At 39.1% G+C, this 18,882-nt stretch overlaps 1 protein-coding gene across 1 annotated transcript in view; it reads right to left on the bottom strand.

Moving 5' to 3' along the window:
- The window catches only part of DNAH11 (dynein axonemal heavy chain 11), a 417,881-nt gene that overhangs the window by 244,591 nt on the left and 154,408 nt on the right, over positions 1–18,882 (bottom strand). Inside the window, exons 31-35 of the mRNA XM_030932862.1 lie at positions 17,853–17,984; positions 15,893–16,053; positions 3,742–3,898; positions 3,470–3,615; positions 132–248 (exon numbers count right to left, since the gene is read on the bottom strand). Coding sequence (XP_030788722.1) covers positions 132–248; positions 3,470–3,615; positions 3,742–3,898; positions 15,893–16,053; positions 17,853–17,984 — 713 coding nt within the window. The remainder of the gene's footprint in view (positions 1–131; positions 249–3,469; positions 3,616–3,741; positions 3,899–15,892; positions 16,054–17,852; positions 17,985–18,882) is intronic.

Genomic DNA, 18,882 nt, shown 5'->3' with positions numbered 1-18,882 from the left:
GGAGCCCAAAGAAATAATACAGGGTTTTCCTTAGGAATTTTCAAGTGAAAGCAAATCACTTAACAGTGCAAACCAACAACATTAGGTGGCATGAGTGCACCAGATGCTAAGCCACAAAGCATAACACTTGCCTGAAAAGAGCTTTGAGATTTTCCGGTAATTCGGTTCGACCAGCATAACCCGGGTTCATAGTAATAAATATTCCAACTGATGGCTTCAGTGTGATAGCTTCCCCAAGAAATACAAATCTACCATAAAAAGAATGTTGATGAAATTAAATGTGTTCATTGAATATGAATGCACATTGACAAATGCAAACCACTGCAAAATGCAAATTATTAGGAAGCTGTTTATTCTGTGTAATTTTCTTTAAAATTCATAAGCATACATATTTTGAATATGTTTTGAAGCATATTTATTAAAAATACCCTCCCTTTTCCCAGAGGAATTATAAAAATGGGAAGTATTCTTTTTTTATTTTAGCCTTAGAATCCTAGAATATAAAAATAAAGACTTGACTATTTTAACATGTAATGGAAGGTGATGTCATTTTTAACATCAACACGGCTGCAATTCCTTGAATGGGATGCTGCATAGAGAGAGAATGCCCAAAGTAAGAGGAGAAAGGGACATCCTGTTCAGTCTTAAATTTTGTCTATTTCTTCAACTTCTCTCTTCCTCTTTCCCTCCATACCTTCCACTGACTCAAGAAAAATCCATTAAATATCACTAAGAGGTACAATAGCTCTGGAGCCAGACTGTGAGTATTCAGATACCAGCCATATCACTTTAGGCAAGTTGATTATCCTATGTTCCAATTCCCTCATCTACTAAAAATAATAATCATATTACCCACCTTATTGGATTATGCAAGGATTTAAAGGGATTATAAATATAAATGGGTAAAAGTACAATGCCTAGAACATGAAAAATACTCAAGAGATGTTAGCTATGACTAATGTTATTACTGTCACTTAAAGGCATTGGAGAAACAGTGAAAGATTTGCATTGGAGAAATAGTGAAAGGTTTTCACAAAGATTTGCGAGGACCCAAGTGGGTTGTTGCTGGCCAGGGCAATGAATGGTAATGTGCTATGGGAGCCATATTGAGAGATAGGTAGAAGGAAACTTTCCAATGAGGGTAAATGAGACAAAATATAAGGCTGATCTCTTGCATTGCTGAGAGGGGAGGGCTGAAGCAGTTAAGGAGCTGGGTCTGCATTATGAAAGAGAGAAGACAGAAACCACAGTTTTTAGGACTAAGAGTGTCTTAGATACTAGGTAATTAGGAGCAGGTGGATTTTGTATAGTCAAGATTAAAATGGAGAAAACTTCATTTCCCAGAATGTCAGGCTAGGGAAGGTAGACAGGCTGACAGGGCTGCTCACACACAGAGAGGTGGCTCTTGCCACAAGATAACTGCCTCCTCTCCCACTGTACACAGGAGAGACAGCCACGGTCAAAGGTGTGGACCTCCAGAGGGTAGAGTTGGCAAGGCACTAGAAGGCTTTGTAAACGAGGCATGGTCCCATCTCTTAAATCTTCATGTGTAAAGAGAATTTAATAAGCTCATGAAATAAGAAGGAGCAGAGCTGTCTGCATATGGACTAAAATAAGATGAAGAGAGAAGACCCACAGACATTCAGACAAGAGGAGACTACCAAGGAGTATTATTGGCAATTTTCAGAAATCAGTACATGGATCAGTTACATAAATCTCCATAAGAAAGGATGGCCTCAAATGACATCTGGGTTACAGCAAATAAAAATATTTTGACTAAAAGCTAGATAAAATATAGCTGGAGATCTAAGAAGAAAGAACTGAGCTTCTCTATCACGGCCGTAGAGATGGGGCAGGTCAGGAAACAGACACCCGAACACATAAAACTGGGGCGCAAGGTCCATGTGGCAGAAGGGCTGAGTGAGATATTTTCTAGAAGGCAGAAATATCCAAATGTATCTACTGATAACCTGGAAACTTCTACAACAGGTACACAGTCCAAGAAGCTAGATAATCCTTGGGAGATTGAAAATGTTCCTATGGACAAGATAGCTAGCTGAGAAAAATATTCTAAAAACTAAGGGGGCACAGGTAGGTCAGATAAATAAGATTGCCCTGTTGATAAAAATGTTACAAAGAGAACCAGAACTGTGCTGCATACTATATTAATTTATTTCTCAAATTAAGCCATCAAAGGTAAGTGCCAGTTGTGTTTTGCTTTTTGGGGTGTGGTATCGTGTTTAGAAGTGTTTAGATTTCAAATATAATTTGAAAGGTCTTGGCCCAAGTTACTGGAAGAACATGAAGGTACAATCTATTGGGATGAGACAACTAGCAAAGGAGGAGTTGGTGGAAGGACTAAGATTTTGATTTTCAATATATTAAATATGAGAAGCCTGGGAGACCTCCAGTAGAGTCTTGTGATGCTCCAGGCAGTTGTTTAGGTCAGTCCAGAGATGAGGAGAAAGGAAGCCTGGGCATCTGTACTCAGCAGCATTGACAGAGTTTTTTAAAGCCCTGTGACTAGTTGAAATCAACAAGGGGAGAAAATATAAAGAAAATAAATCCAAAGAAGGGCCTGTGATGTCTAACATGAATTGGCCAGGAAATAACAACAATAAAACACAATAGCAAACACAGATGTGGTGCTTACTATGTGGTAGGCATTTGTCCAGGTGCTTTGCATTTAATCATCACAGCAGTCTATAATGCAGGTACTCTTATTTCCCCCATTTTATAGATGAGAAGAAACCAGCAATGAAGCAGCTGTGAGGGGAGAGCGATGTAGGAGAGGTGTGGTCCTCAACCCACATGAAGAAAGTATATCACGCAGTGGAGAATGACCAACTGCATCAGATGCTGCCAGAGGTCAAGAAAGATGAGGACTGAGAATTGATCAATGGAATGAGCATCTTAGAAGTCTTTTGGATTTTTGGAGAAAGGGTCTTGCTCCGTCTCCCAGCCTGGAGCTCGGTGGCACAAACACAGCTCACTGCAGCCTTGACCTCCTGGGCTCAAGCACTCCTCTTGCCTCAGCCTCAGAAATAACTGGGACTACAGGCACATGCTACCATGTCTGGCTAAGTTTTAAAATTTATTTATTTTGTAGACACCAGGTCTCGCTATATTGCCTAGACTGGTGTTGAACTTCTGGGCTCAAACAAGCCTCTCACCTCAAACTCCCAAAGTGCTGGGATTACAAGCGTGAGTCACTGTGTTTGGGCAATCCTAGAAGTTGTTTGTTTTTTAAGTGATTAAAGTAATGTAATACACATGGGTTGTACTCAACACTTAGAAACCACCAATAAAAATGGGAGACCATTCAAAATAATTCCCCCAAATCGACCAGACTCTTCCTTTATCTATTTCATGAGACAGGGAGAGGTAGCAATAGACAGTGAAGGGGAGGTTACCTTCATTACTCCATGCTTTTCTATTTGTAACAAGAGACAACCCACATGGCACTCACCTCTTTTTCCTGTTTCTGATGGCATCATGAATCATTTTCACCTGCACTGCCACCACTGACAGAACTTCCACAGAGATTCGGTTGAACTCATCAAAGCAGCCCCAAGCTCCTGTCTGCACCAATCCCTTATAGATATTTCCTATGGACTAAATGATAAAGTGAGGCACTCAGAATTTAACAGAAGGGGTTTTTACGCTGTTATGCTGAATAATTCCCAATCAGGAATAACGTTATAGAATACTGTTTTATACATTATTTTATTGCTAACTTACTTTGTAGTCCATTTGCTCTGAACAGTTGAATACATAAACCATCATGCCAAGGGCACGTCCTAGGTCTTTGGTGGTCTCTGTTTTCCCGGTACCCGCTGGGCCAGCAGGAGCCCCACTCATGGTTAGATGAAGTGATTGAGTTAAAGTAATATAACACCTTTAAGCAACAGAAAACACAAATATCAGAGTCTAATATGAGATTTTCATAAAATATCAGAGGGAATACATTACAAAAAAAGCTTAAGAAGCTCTAGAATGTGACAGTAGCATCAAATACTGATATACTTCTCATTTGTTCATGGCGATAAAGAATCAGAATATTTTCTATCACATTTATTTTTAGGCTAGCTGTCTAAAAATACTAGAAAAGAATGTATTTCTTTGTTTATTGATCTCATTTCCTAAGAGCTGTGTATTTGAATACCAATAACACTGGATTTGTACCGCTATTAAATTTCTGATATTTCTAAGTAAAGATATTATTAATACAGCAGACAACATCTCAAACTATTGTTTTTTTTTTTTTTTTTTTTTTTTTTTTTTTATTTTCATTTAATTTTATTTCAAAAAGTGTTGTTTTGTTTACCCACAATGTTCATAGTTTATTAGATTTTTTTTTTTTTTTTTTTTTTATTATACTTTAAGTTCTAGGGTACATGTGCATAACGTGCAGGTTTGTTACATATGTATACTTATGCCATGTTGGTGTGCTGCACCCATCAACTCGTCAGCACCCATCAATTCATCATTTATATCATGTATAACTCCCCAAGGCAATCCCTCTCTCCTCCCCCCTCCCCCCTCCCCATGATAGGCCCCAGTGCGTGATGTTCCCCTTCCCGAGTCCAAGTGATCTCATTGTTCAGTTCCCACCTATGAGTGAGAACATGCGGTGTTTGGTTTTCTCTTCTTGTGATAGTTTGCTAAGAATGATGGTTTCCAGCTGCATCCATGTCCCTACAAAGGACGCAAACTCATCCTTTTTTATGGCTGCATAGTATTCCATGGTGTATATGTGCCACATTTTCTTAATCCAGTCTGTCACAGATGGACATTTGGGTTGATTCCAAGTCTTTGCTATTGTGAATAGTGCCGCAATAAACATACGTGTGCATGTGTCTTTGTAGTAGAATAATTTATAATCCTTTGGGTATATACCCAGTAGTGGGATGGCTGGGTCATATGGTACATCTAGTTCTAGATCCTTGAGGAATTGCCATACTGTTTTCCATAATGGTTGAACTAGTTTACAATCCCACCAACAGTGTAAAAGTGTTCCTATTTCTCCACATCCTCTCCAACACCTGTTGTTTCCTGACTTCTTAATGATTGCCATTCTAACTGGTGTGAGATGGTATCTCATTGTGGTTTTGATTTGCATTTCTCTGATGGCGAGTGACGATGAGCATTTTTTCATGTGTCTGTTGGCTGTATGAATATCTTCTTTTGAGAAATGTCTGTTCATATCCTTTCCCCACTTTTTGATGGGGTTGTTTTTTTCTCGTATATTTGTTTGAGTTCTTTGTAGATTCTGGATATTAGCCCTTTGTCAGATGAGTAGGTTGCAAAAATTTTCTCCCATTCTGTAGGTTGCCTATTCACTCTGATGGTAGTTTCTTTTGCTGTGCAAAAGCTCTTTAGTTTAATTAGATCCCATTTGTCAATTTTTGCTTTTGCTGCCGTTGCTTTTGGTGTTTTAGACATGAAGTCCTTGCCCATGCCTATGTCCTGAATGGTACTACCTAGGTTTTCTTCTAGGGTTTTTATGGTATTAGGTCTAACATTTAAGTCTCTAATCCATCTTGAATTAATCTTCGTATAAGGGTTAAGGAAAGGATCCAGTTTCAGCTTTCTACTTATGGCTAGCCAATTTTCCCAGCACCATTTATTAAATAGGGAATCCTTTCCCCATTTCTTGTTTCTCTCAGGTTTGTCAAAGATCACATGGCTGTAGATGTGTGGTATTATTTCTGAGGACTCTGTTCTGTTCCATTGGTCTATAGCTCTGTTTTGGTACCAGTACCATGCTGTTTTGGTTACTGTAGCCCTGTAGTATAGTTTGAAGTCAGGTAGCGTGACGCCTCCAGCTTTGTCCTTTTGACTTAGGATTGTCTTGGCAATGCGGGCTCTTTTTTGGTTCCATATGAACTTTAAAGCAGTTTTTTCCAATTCTGTGAAGAAACTCATTGGTAGCTTGATGGGGATGGCATTGAATCTATAAATAACCTTGGGCAGTATGGCCATTTTCACGATATTGATTCTTCCTATCCATGAGCATGGTATGTTCTTCCATTTGTTTGTGTCCTCTTTGATTTCACTGAGCAGTGGTTTGTAGTTCTCCTTGAAGAGGTCCTTTACATCCCTTGTAAGCTGGATTCCTAGGTATTTGATTCTCTTTGAAGCAATTGTGAATGGAAGTTCATTCCTGATTTGGCTCTCTGCTTGTCTGTTACTGGTGTATAAGAATGCTTGTGATTTTTGCACATTAATTTTGTATCCTGAGACTTTGCTGAAGTTGCTTATCAGCTTAAGGAGATTTTGGGCTGAGACGATGGGGTTTTCTAAATATACAATCATGTCATCTGCAAACAGGGACAATTTGACTTCTTCTTTTCCTAACTGGATACCCTTGATTTCTTTCTCTTGCCTGATTGCCCTAGCCAGAACTTCCAACACTATGTTGAATAGGAGTGGTGAGAGAGGGCATCCCTGTCTTGTGCCAGTTTTCAAAGGGAATTTTTCCAGTTTTTGCCCATTCAGTATGATATTAGCTGTGGGTTTGTCATAAATGGCTCTTATTATTTTGAGATACGTTCCATCAATACCGAATTTATTGAGCGTTTTTAGCATGAAGGGCTGTTGAATTTTGTCAAAAGCCTTTTCTGCATCTATTGAGACAATCATGTGGTTCTTGTCTTTGGTTCTGTTTATATGCTGGATTACGTTTATTGATTTGCAAATGTTGAACCAGCCTTGCATCCCAGGGATGAAGCCCACTTGATCATGGTGGATAAGCTTTTTGATGTGCTGCTGAATCCGGTTTGCCAGTATTTTATTGAGAATTTTTGCATCAATGTTGTTTATAAAGGAAAAGGAGAAGAGAAGTCTTAGATGATGAATGAATTAAACATTGGCTGAATTAAACTGCTACTTAATACATTAAGAAATATGTAATGTCTATAAATACATAGCATACAAATAATATATCCCTATTTCAATATACAAAGCAAATATAAAAGGGCAATTTATTGTATTTAGATATATTTTAGAAATTCCTTTGGAATGTGTTGCTACATGCACGTAGATTACCATAATACTTATTTTTGCAGCAAAGACTCAGAGGTTCTTAGAAAATCATGAAACAAGAATATCTAATAAAAGAAGACAAAACACATAGCAAGGACATCAAATGGCTGTATTCTTTATCTGGGGTTTCCTCCGATGCATAAATTGTTTTTCTCTTAGTACAGACAGCAGGTCTAGTGAAATGATACACACATGGAGGTCAGGAGATGAGAGACTAATGTCTCCTTTGCCAATCATCAGATGCTAATATTAAATAAGTCTTTTGACATCAACACACCTCAGTTTTCTCCTCCATTAAATGAGGTTAATTGTAGGAAAATATTCAGAAGGCCAAAGGTAAATGCCTTAAAAAATTGAAAGTACTATGCAAATAGAAGCGATTAATTATGACAACAGAAAGCGTTTCTGCATTTTTTTTTTTATTATACTTTAAGTTCTAGGGTACATGTGCATAACGTGCAGGTTTGTTACATATGTATACTTGTGCCATGTTGGTGTGCTGAACCCCTCAACTCATCAGCACCCATCAAGTCATCATTTATATCATGTATAACTCCCCAATGCAATTCCTCCCCCCTCCCCCCTCCCCATGATAGGCCCCAGTGTGTGATGTTCCCCTTCCCGAGTCCAAGTTTCCTCATTGTTCAGTTCCCACCTATGAGTGAGAACATGCGGTGTTTGGTTTTCTCTTCTTGTGATAGTTTGCTAAGAATGATGGTTTCCAGCTGCATCCATGTCCCTACAAAGGACGCAAATTCATCCTTTTTTACGGCTGCATAGTATTCCATGGTGTATATGTGCCACATTTTCTTAATCCAGTCTGTCACAGATGGACATTTGGGTTGATTCCAAGTCTTTGCTATTGTGAATAGTGCCGCAATAAACATACGTGTGCATGTGTCTTTGTAGTAGAATAATTTATAATCCTTTGGGTATATACCCAGTAGTGGGATGGCTGGGTCATATGGTACATCTAGTTCTAGATCCTTGAGGAATTGCCATACTGTTTTCCATAATGGTTGAACTAGTTTACAATCCCACCAACAGTGTAAAAGTGTTCCTATTTCTCCACATCCTCTCCAACACCTGTTGTTTCCTGACTTCTTAATGATTGCCATTCTAACTGGTGTGAGATGGTATCTCATTGTGGTTTTGATTTGCATTTCTCTGATGGCGAGTGATGATGAGCATTTCTTCATGTGTCTGTTGGCTGTATGAATGTCTTCTTTTGAGAAATGTCTGTTCACATCCTTTGCCCACTTTTTGATGGGGTTATTTGTTTTTTTCTTGTATATTTGTTTGAGTTCTTTGTAGATTCTGGATATTAGCCCTTTGTCAGATGAGTAGGTTGCAAAAATTTTCTCCCATTCTGTAGGTTGCCTGTTCACTCTGATGGTAGTTTCTTTTGCTGTGCAGAAGCTCTTTAGTTTAATTAGATCCCATTTGTCAATTTTGGCTTTTGCTGCCGTTGCTTTTGGTGTTTTAGACATGAAGTCCTTGCCCATGCCTATGTCCTGAATGGTACTACCTAGATTTTCTTCTAGGGTTTTTATGGTATTAGGTCTAACATTTAAGTCTCTAATCCATCTTGAATTAATCTTCGTATAAGGAGTAAGGAAAGGATCCAGTTTCAGCTTTCTACTTATGGCTAGCCAATTTTCCCAGCACCATTTATTAAATAGGGAATCCTTTCCCCATTTCTTGTTTCTCTCAGGTTTGTCAAAGATCACATGGCTGTAGATGTGTGGTATTATTTCCGAGGACTCTGTTCTGTTCCACTGGTCTATATCTCTGTTTTGGTACCAGTACCATGCTGTTTTGGTTACTGTAGCCTTGTAGTATAGTTTGAAGTCAGGTAGCGTGATGCCTCCAGCTTTGTCCTTTTGACTTAGGATTGTCTTGGCAATGCGGGCTCTTTTTTGGTTCCATATGAACTTTAAAGCAGTTTTTTCCAATTCTGTGAAGAAACTCATTGGTAGCTTGATGGGGATGGCATTGAATCTATAAATAACCTTGGGCAGTATGGCCATTTTCACGATATTGATTCTTCCTATCCATGAGCATGGTATGTTCTTCCATTTGTTTGTGTCCTCTTTGATTTCACTGAGCAGTGGTTTGTAGTTCTCCTTGAAGAGGTCCTTTACATCCCTTGTAAGTTGGATTCCTAGGTATTTGATTCTCTTTGAAGCAATTGTGAATGGAAGTTCATTCCTGATTTGGCTCTCTGCTTGTCTGTTACTGGTGTATAAGAATGCTTGTGATTTTTGCATATTAATTTTGTATCCTGAGACTTTGCTGAAGTTGCTTATCAGCTTAAGGAGATTTTGGGCTGAGACAATGGGGTTTTCTAAATATACAATCATGTCATCTGCAAACAGGGACAATTTGACTTCTTCTTTTCCTAACTGGATACCCTTGATTTCTTTCTCTTGCCTGATTGCCCTAGCCAGAACTTCCAACACTATGTTGAATAGGAGCGGTGAGAGAGGGCATCCCTGTCTTGTGCCAGTTTTCAAAGGGAATTTTTCCAGTTTTTGCCCATTCAGTATGATATTGGCTGTGGGTTTGTCATAAATAGCTCTTATTATTTTGAGGTACGTTCCATCAATACCGAATTGATTGAGCGTTTTTAGCATGAAGGGCTGTTGAATTTTGTCAAAAGCCTTTTCTGCATCTATTGAGATAATCATGTGGTTCTTGTCTTTGGTTCTGTTTATATGCTGGATTACGTTTATTGATATGCATATATTGAACGAGCCTTGCATCCCAGGGATGAAGCCCACTTGATCATGGTGGATAAGCTTTTTGATGTGCTGCTGAATCCGGTTTGCCAGTATTTTATTGAGAATTTTTGCGTCGATGTTCATCAGGGATATTAGTCTAAAATTCTCTTTTTTTGTTGTGTCTCTGCCAGGCTTTGGTATCAGGATGATGTTGGCCTCATAAAATGAGTTAGGGAGGATTCCCTCTTTTTCAATTGATTGGAATAGTTTCAGAAGGAATGGTACCAGCTCCTCCTTGTACCTCTGGTAGAATTCAGCTGTGAATCCATCTGGTCCTGGACTTTTTTTGGTGGGTAGGCTATTAATTGTTGCCTCAATTTCAGAGCCTACTATTGGTCTATTCAGGGATTCAACTTCTTCCTGCTTTAGTCTTGGAAGAGTGTAAGTGTCCAGGAAATGATCCATTTCTTCTAGATTTTCTAGTTGATTTGCGTAGAGGTGTTTATAGTATTCTCTGATGGTAGTTTGTATTTCTGTGGGGTCGGTGGTGATATCCCCTTTATCATTTTTTATTGCATCTATTTGATTCCTCTCTCTTTTCTTCTTTATTAGCCTTGCTAGCGGTCTGTCAATTTAGTTGACCTTTTCAAAAAACCAACGCCTGGATTCATTGATTTTTTGGAGGGTTTTTTGTGTCTCTATCTCCTTCAGTTCTGCTCTGATCTTAGTTATTTCTTGCCTTCTGCTAGCTTTTGAATGTGTTTGCTCTTGCCTCTCTAGTTCTTTTAATTGTGATGTTAGAGTGTCAATTTTAGATCTTTCCTGCTTTCTCTTGTGGGCATTTAGTGGTATAAATTTCCCTCTACACACTGCTTTAAATGTGTCCCAGAGATTCTGGTATGTTGTATCTTTGTTCTCATTGGTTTCAAAGAACATCTTTATTTCTGCCTTCATTTCGTTATGTACCCAGTAGTCATTCAGGAGCAGGTTGTTCAGTTTCCATGTAGTTGCGTGGTTTTGATTGAGTTTCTTAGTCCTGAGTTCTAGTTTGATTGCACTGTGGTCTGAGAGACAGTTTGTTATAATTTCTGTTCTTTTACATTTGCTGAGGAGTGCTTTACTTCCAATTATGTGGTCAATTTTGGAATAAGTGCGACGTGGTGCTGAGAAGAATGTATATTCTGTTGATTTGGGGTGGAGAGTTCTACAGATGTCTATTAGTTCTGCTTGGTGCAGAGATGAGTTCAATTCCTGGATATCCTTGTTAACTTTCTGTCTCGTTGATCTGTCTAATGTTGACAGTGGAGTGTTGAAGTCTCCCATTATTATTGCATGGGAGTCTAAGTCCCTTTGTAAGTCTCTAAGGACTTGCTTTATGAATCTGGGTGCTCCTGTATTGGGTGCATATATATTTAGGATAGTTAGCTCTTCCTGTTGAATTGATCCCTTTACCATTATGTAATGGCCTTCTTTGTCTCTTTTGATCTTTGATGGTTTAAAGTCTGTTTTATCAGAGACTAGCATTGCAACCCCTGCTTTTTTTTGTTCTCCATTTGCTTGGTAGATCTTCCTCCATCCCTTTATTTTGAGCCTATGTATGTCTCTGCATGTGAGATGGGTCTCCTGAATACAGCAGACTGATGGGTCTTGACTCTTTATCCAGTTTGCCAGTCTGTGTCTTTTAATTGGAGCATTTAGTCCATTAACATTTAAGGTTAATATTGTTATGTGTGAACTTGCTCCTGCCATTATATTAACTGGTTATTTTGCTCGTTAGTTGATGCAGTTTCTTCCTAGCCTCGATGGTCTTTACATTTTGGCATGTTTTTGCGATGGCTGGTACCGGTTGTTCCTTTCCATGTTTAGGGCTTCCTTCAGGGTCTCTTGTAAGGCAGGCCTGGTGGTGACAAAATCTCTAAGCATTTGCTTATCTGTAAAGGATTTTATTTCTCCTTCACTTATGAAACTTAGTTTGGCTGGATATGAAATTCTGGGCTTAAAATTCTTTTCTTTAAGAACGTTGAATATTGGCCCCCACTCTCTTCTGGCTTGTAGAGTTTCTGCCGAGAGATCTGCTGTTAGTCTGATGGGCTTCCCTTTGTGGGTAACCCGACCTTTCTCTCTGGCTGCCCTTAAGATTTTTTCCTTCATTTCATCTTTGGTGAATCTGGCAATTATGTGTCTTGGAGTTGCTCTTCTCGAGGAGTATCTTTGTGGCATTCTCTGTATTTCCTGAATTTGAATGTTGGCCTGCCCTACTAGGTTGGGGAAGTTCTCCTGGATGATATCCTGAAGAGTGTTTTCCAAGTTGGTTCCATTTTCCCCCTCACTTTCAGGCACCCCAATCAGACGTAGATTTGGTCTTTTTACATAATCCCATACTTCTTGCAGGCTTTGTTCATTTCTTTTTCTTCTTTTTTCTTTTGGTTTCTCTTCTCGCTTCATTTTATTCATTTGATCCTCAATTGCTGATACTCTTTCTTCCAGTTGAACGAGTTGGTTACTGAAGCTTGTGCATTTGTCACGTATTTCTCGTGTCATGGTTTTCATCTCTGTCATTTCATTTATGACCTTCTCTGCATTAATTAGTCTAGCTGTCAATTCTTCCACTCTTTTTTCAAGATTTTTAGTTTCTTTGCGCTGGGTACGTAACTCCTCCTTTAGCTCTGAGAAGTTTGATGGAATGAAGCCTTCTTCTCTCATCTCGTCAAAGTCATTCTCTGAGCAGCTTTGATCCATTGCTGGCGATGGGCTGCGCTCCCTTGCAGGGGGAGATGCGCTCTTATTTTTTGAATTTCCAGCTTTTCTGCCCTGCTTTTTCCCCATCTTTGTGGTTTTATCTGTCTCTGGTCTTTGATGATGTTGATGTACTGATGGGGTTTTGGTATAGGTCTCCTTCCTGTTTGATAGTTTTCCTTCTGACAGTCAGGACCCTCAGCTATAGGTCTGTTGGAGATTGCTTGAGGTTCACTCCAGACCCTGTTTGCCTGGGTATCAGCAGCGGAGGTTGCAGAAGATAGAATATTGCTGCACAGCGAGTGTACCTGTCTGATTCTTACTTTGGAAGCTTCCTCTCAGGGGTGTACTCCACCCTGTGAGGTGTGGGGTGTCAGACTGCCCCTAGTGGGGGATGTCTCCCAGTTAGGCTACTCAGGGGTGAGGGACCCACTTGAGCAGGCAGTCTGTCTGTTCTTAGATCTCAACCTCCATGTTGGGAGATCCACTGCTCTCTTCAAAGCTGTCAGACAGAGTCGTTCGCGTCTGCACAGGCCTCTGCTTCTTCCCCTGTTGTGCCCTGTCCCCAGAGGTGGAGTCTACAGAGACAGGCACGTTTCCTTGAGCTGCTGTGAGCTCCACCCAGTTCGAGCTTCCCAGTGGCTTTGTTTACCTACTTAAGCCTCAGCAATGGCGGGCGCCACTCCCCCAGCCTCACTGCTGCCTTGCGGATAGATCACCGCAGACTGCTGTGTTAGCAATGAGAGAGGCTCCGTGGGCGTGGGACCCTCCCGGCCAGGTGTGGGATATATTCTCCTGGTGTGCCAGTTGGCTTAAAGCGCAGTATTGGGGTGGGAGTTACCCAATTTTCCAGGTGTTGTGTGTCTCAGTTCCCCTGGCTAGGAAAAGGGATTCCCTTCCCCCTTGCGCTTTCCAGGTGAGGCGATGCCTCACCCTGCTTCAGCTCTCGCTGGTCAGGCTGCAGCAGCTGACCAGCACCGATTGTCCGGCACTCCCTAGTGAGATGACCCCAGTACCTCAGTTGAAAATGCAGAAATCACTGGTCTTCTGTGTCGCTCGCGTGGGGAGTTGGAGACTGGAGCTGTTCCTATTTGGCCATCTTGCTCCGCCCCCTCGCGTTTCTGCATTTTATATCCATTTGCATGTTTCGGTGTATCTTACAATGAATGAGTGAAAAGGCTCCCAGACTAGGAATCAGAGTACTTTTTGTAGTAGAGATTTTCGCCTTGTAATTTTCTCCAGTGGTTCCAAGTTTTAGGTAGGCATATGGCAGCCAGTGTTTAGAGGCTACATTTCCTGCCTTCCTTCCAGTCAGGAGTTGCCAAGTGACCAAACTCCAACCAATGGTATATGTGCAGAAATTATTAGTGCCATTCTTAGAACACTTCCTTGGAGATATTTGACCTGGACTCTCTTTTTTCCCTTTTCACTGGCTAAAACACATGTGGAAACCATGTTTAGCATGTTAACCACCTGCCAATCTGTACTGCTGTCCCACTCACCTCTGGATTGTGAGACACCCGTTTCTGTGTTATTTCAGCCATTGTGTTTTGTTTGGAATATCTAACAGCAGCTTAACTGGCATCCTCCTAGCCAATACATAGTTGACTTAAGTCTCTGAACCTGCCCACATATGGAAGAAGGAGACACTGTCTCCCCTGCCTACCTCACAAAGGGATAGTCAGCATCAAATGAAATATAATGGAAGAATTTGAAGGGCATCATTTTGTCAATGTAAACAACTAGGAAATAATTCAAAGAATGAAATGGAAATGAAATCATTTTATCCAAAGCAATTCACACTATTAAAGGGAACATTCATCTTCCTTTTAGCTCCCAAAAAAACCCACATAGTGATTTTTCTAATTTTGAAGTTAATAAACTATCAGGCCTCATATAACGATAAACTTTAAAATGCCTCTTCCCTTTTTCTCCTATACCCTGGGCCTCCCTTTCCTCCTTCTCTATTGACAATGGGGTGCATACAGTAGACTCTTCACATTTGCAGTTTTCACTATTCTCAAGTGACATTGTCAAGCTCCAATTTTAATCCCTCTCACTGAAAGTAGTGCATAAATTAACTAATGAGGACAGTGAATGCTGACTTTTAATCAGAGACAAGTTAGAACTGAGTTAGATACAATTATAGAAACTATACAATACACAAATGTTGCAATTATGAGATTAATATGTGCAAGAACAATCACAAATGTAGTGTGAGAATCCTAGCAGCCTCTCAGGACTACCATAGCAAACCAGCTTTATAGACTTACATTTGAAACTGTGTACACTTCGGTGATAGTGGATAATTGGGCCTGCTGCTATGACCTTGAGGTGTGATTTCTGCTTCATGAATGCCAAAGATTAAATGTGCTGTCTCCCATCAAACAGGTCAGCAGAGATTGGAATACTAACAAAGAAATTCCTCTCAATGTGACATATTCTTATCTCTGCAATATTCTGACTAAGTATGTATTTACTTGGAGTCAAGTGGAAATGAACTATTAATAATAGTAACCTCTTGCCCCCTTGAAGTACTTGAGCCACACTGGCTTTCTTTCTATCCCTGGAACTGGCCACGTGTCTCCCCACCTTGGAAACTTTGTCCTTGCTGTTGCCTGTAACTTTCTGACCCAGGATCCCTGCCTAACTGGTTCCTCATTTTTCAGGTTCCAGCTCAAGCTCTCCACAATAGTAGGCTCTCCCTTCAAGATAATTTTAAACACATTGACCTTTTTAAAATTTTTGTCATAGCATATATTACAGCCTAAAATAATTATATTAGTTAATTTATTTGTTTATTGTTTCTCTTTATCTCCACTTACTAGAAAGTAATCTCTGTGATGGCAGGAACTCTGTCTGTTCAACACGGGAATAGTACTTAGCAGAGTACTTCAGAAGTACTTGTTGAATCATTTAATGAATGCTTTGTTCTTCCCCTTCCCTTCCTTTCACTGTATGCAATTCCTCAAATATGAATTTGAACACAGGTAATTCCTAGTTATTTTTACCCTTTCAATAAAGGAATCCTGTGGGGGGTGGAGGGAGGTGGTGATAGATCCTGAGACCAGAATGTTAGTTGTAGATAACTGGGCAGAATCAAAAATGCTTCCTTGAGCCATATTAATCCACTCATGATTTCATCATTTGTGCATTGTGCAGCTTCTGTAATTCTGTTTCTCTAATTCAGTTCTCTTCACCTTTTCCTAAAGTCAACATTCACTACCTTACATTATTTATTAATTTACATACCACTTTCACATAGTTCATTGTTTGTTCATGTTTTCCTCTCATTCCTTCCTTTTTATTCTCACACATCTCTGCTCAAGCTAGGGGACTCTTTTGGGTTGGTTTTTCCCATCTGGATGGAAACTTAGAATTGTTACCTGTCAGTCAGAGGAGTGATCACCAGTCGAGGACTGTTGCCTAAGTATTCACAGAAGTACTGGAATTGGGCATCACAAATATTAACAAAGCAGTGTTTCTGGGTATCCTCCCATTGGTGACGAAGTTGAGACAGCCATGTAAAAGTCTGGGGACTGACAACCTAAAAGCATTGCATAATCATCACACGCAGGACACTGGTAGTTTGGGGGCCACAAAGTATTAATCTAATCAACTCTACTGCTTCACATTTTATTTCTAAAATTCTCACAAACAGGAAATCTCTTGCATGTTATTGCAAATTATAATTGCACATACATGGTTAAATACTTAATAAGAAAAATGCATGTAATAAGTCTTCATTTTAAATTGACTTTTATATAAAACAATACGAATTTCTTCAAGCAATGCTTTTTCCCCCTTTTATGAATCACCCCAGGGGATTAGATAAATTTTGTAACTTTATACTCATCACCGAAGTCAGATGGAAAAATACACTATCCATATTTAAATGACACATAATCCATAATTTCTGCATTGCAGAGGCATAAATAAACTACACTTTCAACCAAGTTCAGTCTAAAACCAATCTGCTTTTAGTACAGAGATTTTCTGCTTCATTTTTAATCACATCAAATAACAGTATTTTTCATTGCTATTCTTTCCCATCTACTCAATCCTAACTATTCATCTTCCAGTTAAAAATCCCTGTCTCTTTCAAGATAAATGTGACCCTTGGATTTCTTGAGAATCAGTTGAACTTACCAAAATTACTGTATACTAATTTGTCTGATGACTACATAGGTTTCAGCATTGCATATTCATGTATATAAGATGGTTGGGAATTAGACAAAAGTATTTTTAGTACAAAATAAAGGACATATTTTAAATCAGAATTTATCCTACTACAAATCATCAGACTTATAAAACAGAATAAAATATATAAGAAGATACAAGACCATATTATAGGAGTAGTTATCAACAGTTCATTATTAAAATGAGAACATATGGTAAGTGATGTTTTGCAAGGAAAAGTTTTGTACTAGCAATTAAAGAATATCACTCACTAGTGGTCCTGAAGCTGGATCAAGGAATATTAATGTATGTTTATGGTTTACATGAAGAAGCATTTTCTTGCACTTTATACAAATAATTTAAATTCACTTTGCTTTTAATAAACTGAGAAAAAGAAACAGAAAAACCACAGAAACATTTCACAATACATACAGGCATTCGAATTGTGAAAGGAATTGCCTTGTTTTAGTACTACCAAACAAGTGTAACCCAGTAGACAAGCATATTCCTGACTTTTGTAAATAGGAATATATTTTGGAAAGAAGGATGACAAAATTCTCCTTTCACGTTAAACACTGCCAACACTTAAAGACACACAGACATTTTAAAGATATGTAAAAAAAAAAAAAGGTTATTAGTATACTAAAAGAATTAGAAAATAACTTCTTACAAGACAATAATTTAGTTGTTCAAGGAAGAGACAAAGGATTACCCAAGTGACAACCTAGAATTATGACCAACACCTCTTTCTTCAAGGGGAAATGTATCAAAGGTACACAGACATGGTTTAAATTACATACACATAATCTTACTGCTATTGGCTGTGTAAATCACAGAGGTGAGGCTCACAGGCCAATGACCAAGATGGTCACACACAGAGAGATGAACACAGTGATTTCTCATGGTTCTTCGTTGTGATAAAATTTTTTTGATGATCTGATGTTCCTAACTTGGCAAAACCTTTTAGGATATCACTTGGAATAAGTCTCATCAGGATAATATATTGGCTAACCAAAATCAAATGTACCCAAGTTAATCACAATCTTTCAGGACTAATTAAAACATACAAACTTGCAAAAAACAATGACTTTCTTGGAACTACTCTGGCAATAAACATCACTTTCAGGAAACAATAATGAATACATAAAATTTCTACAAACAACTTGCCTTCTGAGAAATAAGTTTTGCCACCACGTCTCTGGCATGGACATCTATGGTACAAATTGTCATGATCTTCTGTCTGTCTCCAGGTGGAAGTTCTCCCAGCAAAAGTGTAATCAGTGTATTCAGCTGAGAAATCTAGAAGGAATCATTTTTTAAAAAGGAAGGGAGGGTTACAAATATAAAATTTAAGAGCCCCAAATTCTTCATATTTGTAAAGACTGATGTAGTTTGCAAAACAATTTCTTCCTTTCTTTTTTTCTTTTTTGAGATGGAGTCTCACTCTGTCACCCAGGCTGGAGTGTAGTGGCGCGATCTCAGCTCACTGCAACCTCTGCGTCCTGGGTTCAAGCAATTCTGCCTCAGCTTCCCTAGTAGTTGGGATTGCAGGTGCCCACCACCACACCCAGCTATTTTTTATATTTTTGGTAGGGACAGGATTTCACCATTTTGGCCAGGCTCGTCTCAAAACTCTTGATCTCAAGTGATCTGCCTACCTCGGCCTCCCAAAATGCTGGGATTACAGGCATGAGCCACCACGCCTGGCCACAAAACAACTTCAAATGTGTTACCCCAGCTGGTCCTCAAAGAACCTTGGTATAGGAATGACAATATTATTATCCCCGCACACAGATGAAGGCCAAGAGAACCTGTGAGTAATGACAAAGCCGGGGCAGACACAGGGTTTCCTGGCTGCATTGAACTGACCCTCTACCCTAATGATAATCTGGTCCATAATATTGTTGAAAAGGAAATGACTACAAATCTTAAAAGGCCAAGTTAGACTAAAAAAGCATAGTAAGAGCTAAATGACCAATTATATTTTTCTTTAGAGAAGCATTCACCTAACAATTTGTGTTTGCTTTGGTTTAGAAATACAAGATAGTGATGATTACTGAAAAAATATTTAAAATGTAGAGCTGAAGAATGTCCTCCTCTACTCTTATTCACATCCCTACTCTTGTTTAGGTCTGTCAAACTCGTAGATAAGTATTTTTCAAACTGCTGGTCTTTTTTCATAGAATGGAAAGGAATA

This window comes from Rhinopithecus roxellana, chromosome 6 (assembly GCF_007565055.1).
Source record: "Rhinopithecus roxellana isolate Shanxi Qingling chromosome 6, ASM756505v1, whole genome shotgun sequence".
Taxonomy (NCBI): Eukaryota; Metazoa; Chordata; class Mammalia; order Primates; family Cercopithecidae; genus Rhinopithecus; species Rhinopithecus roxellana.
This window is presented reverse-complemented; position numbering and strand designations above follow the sequence as displayed.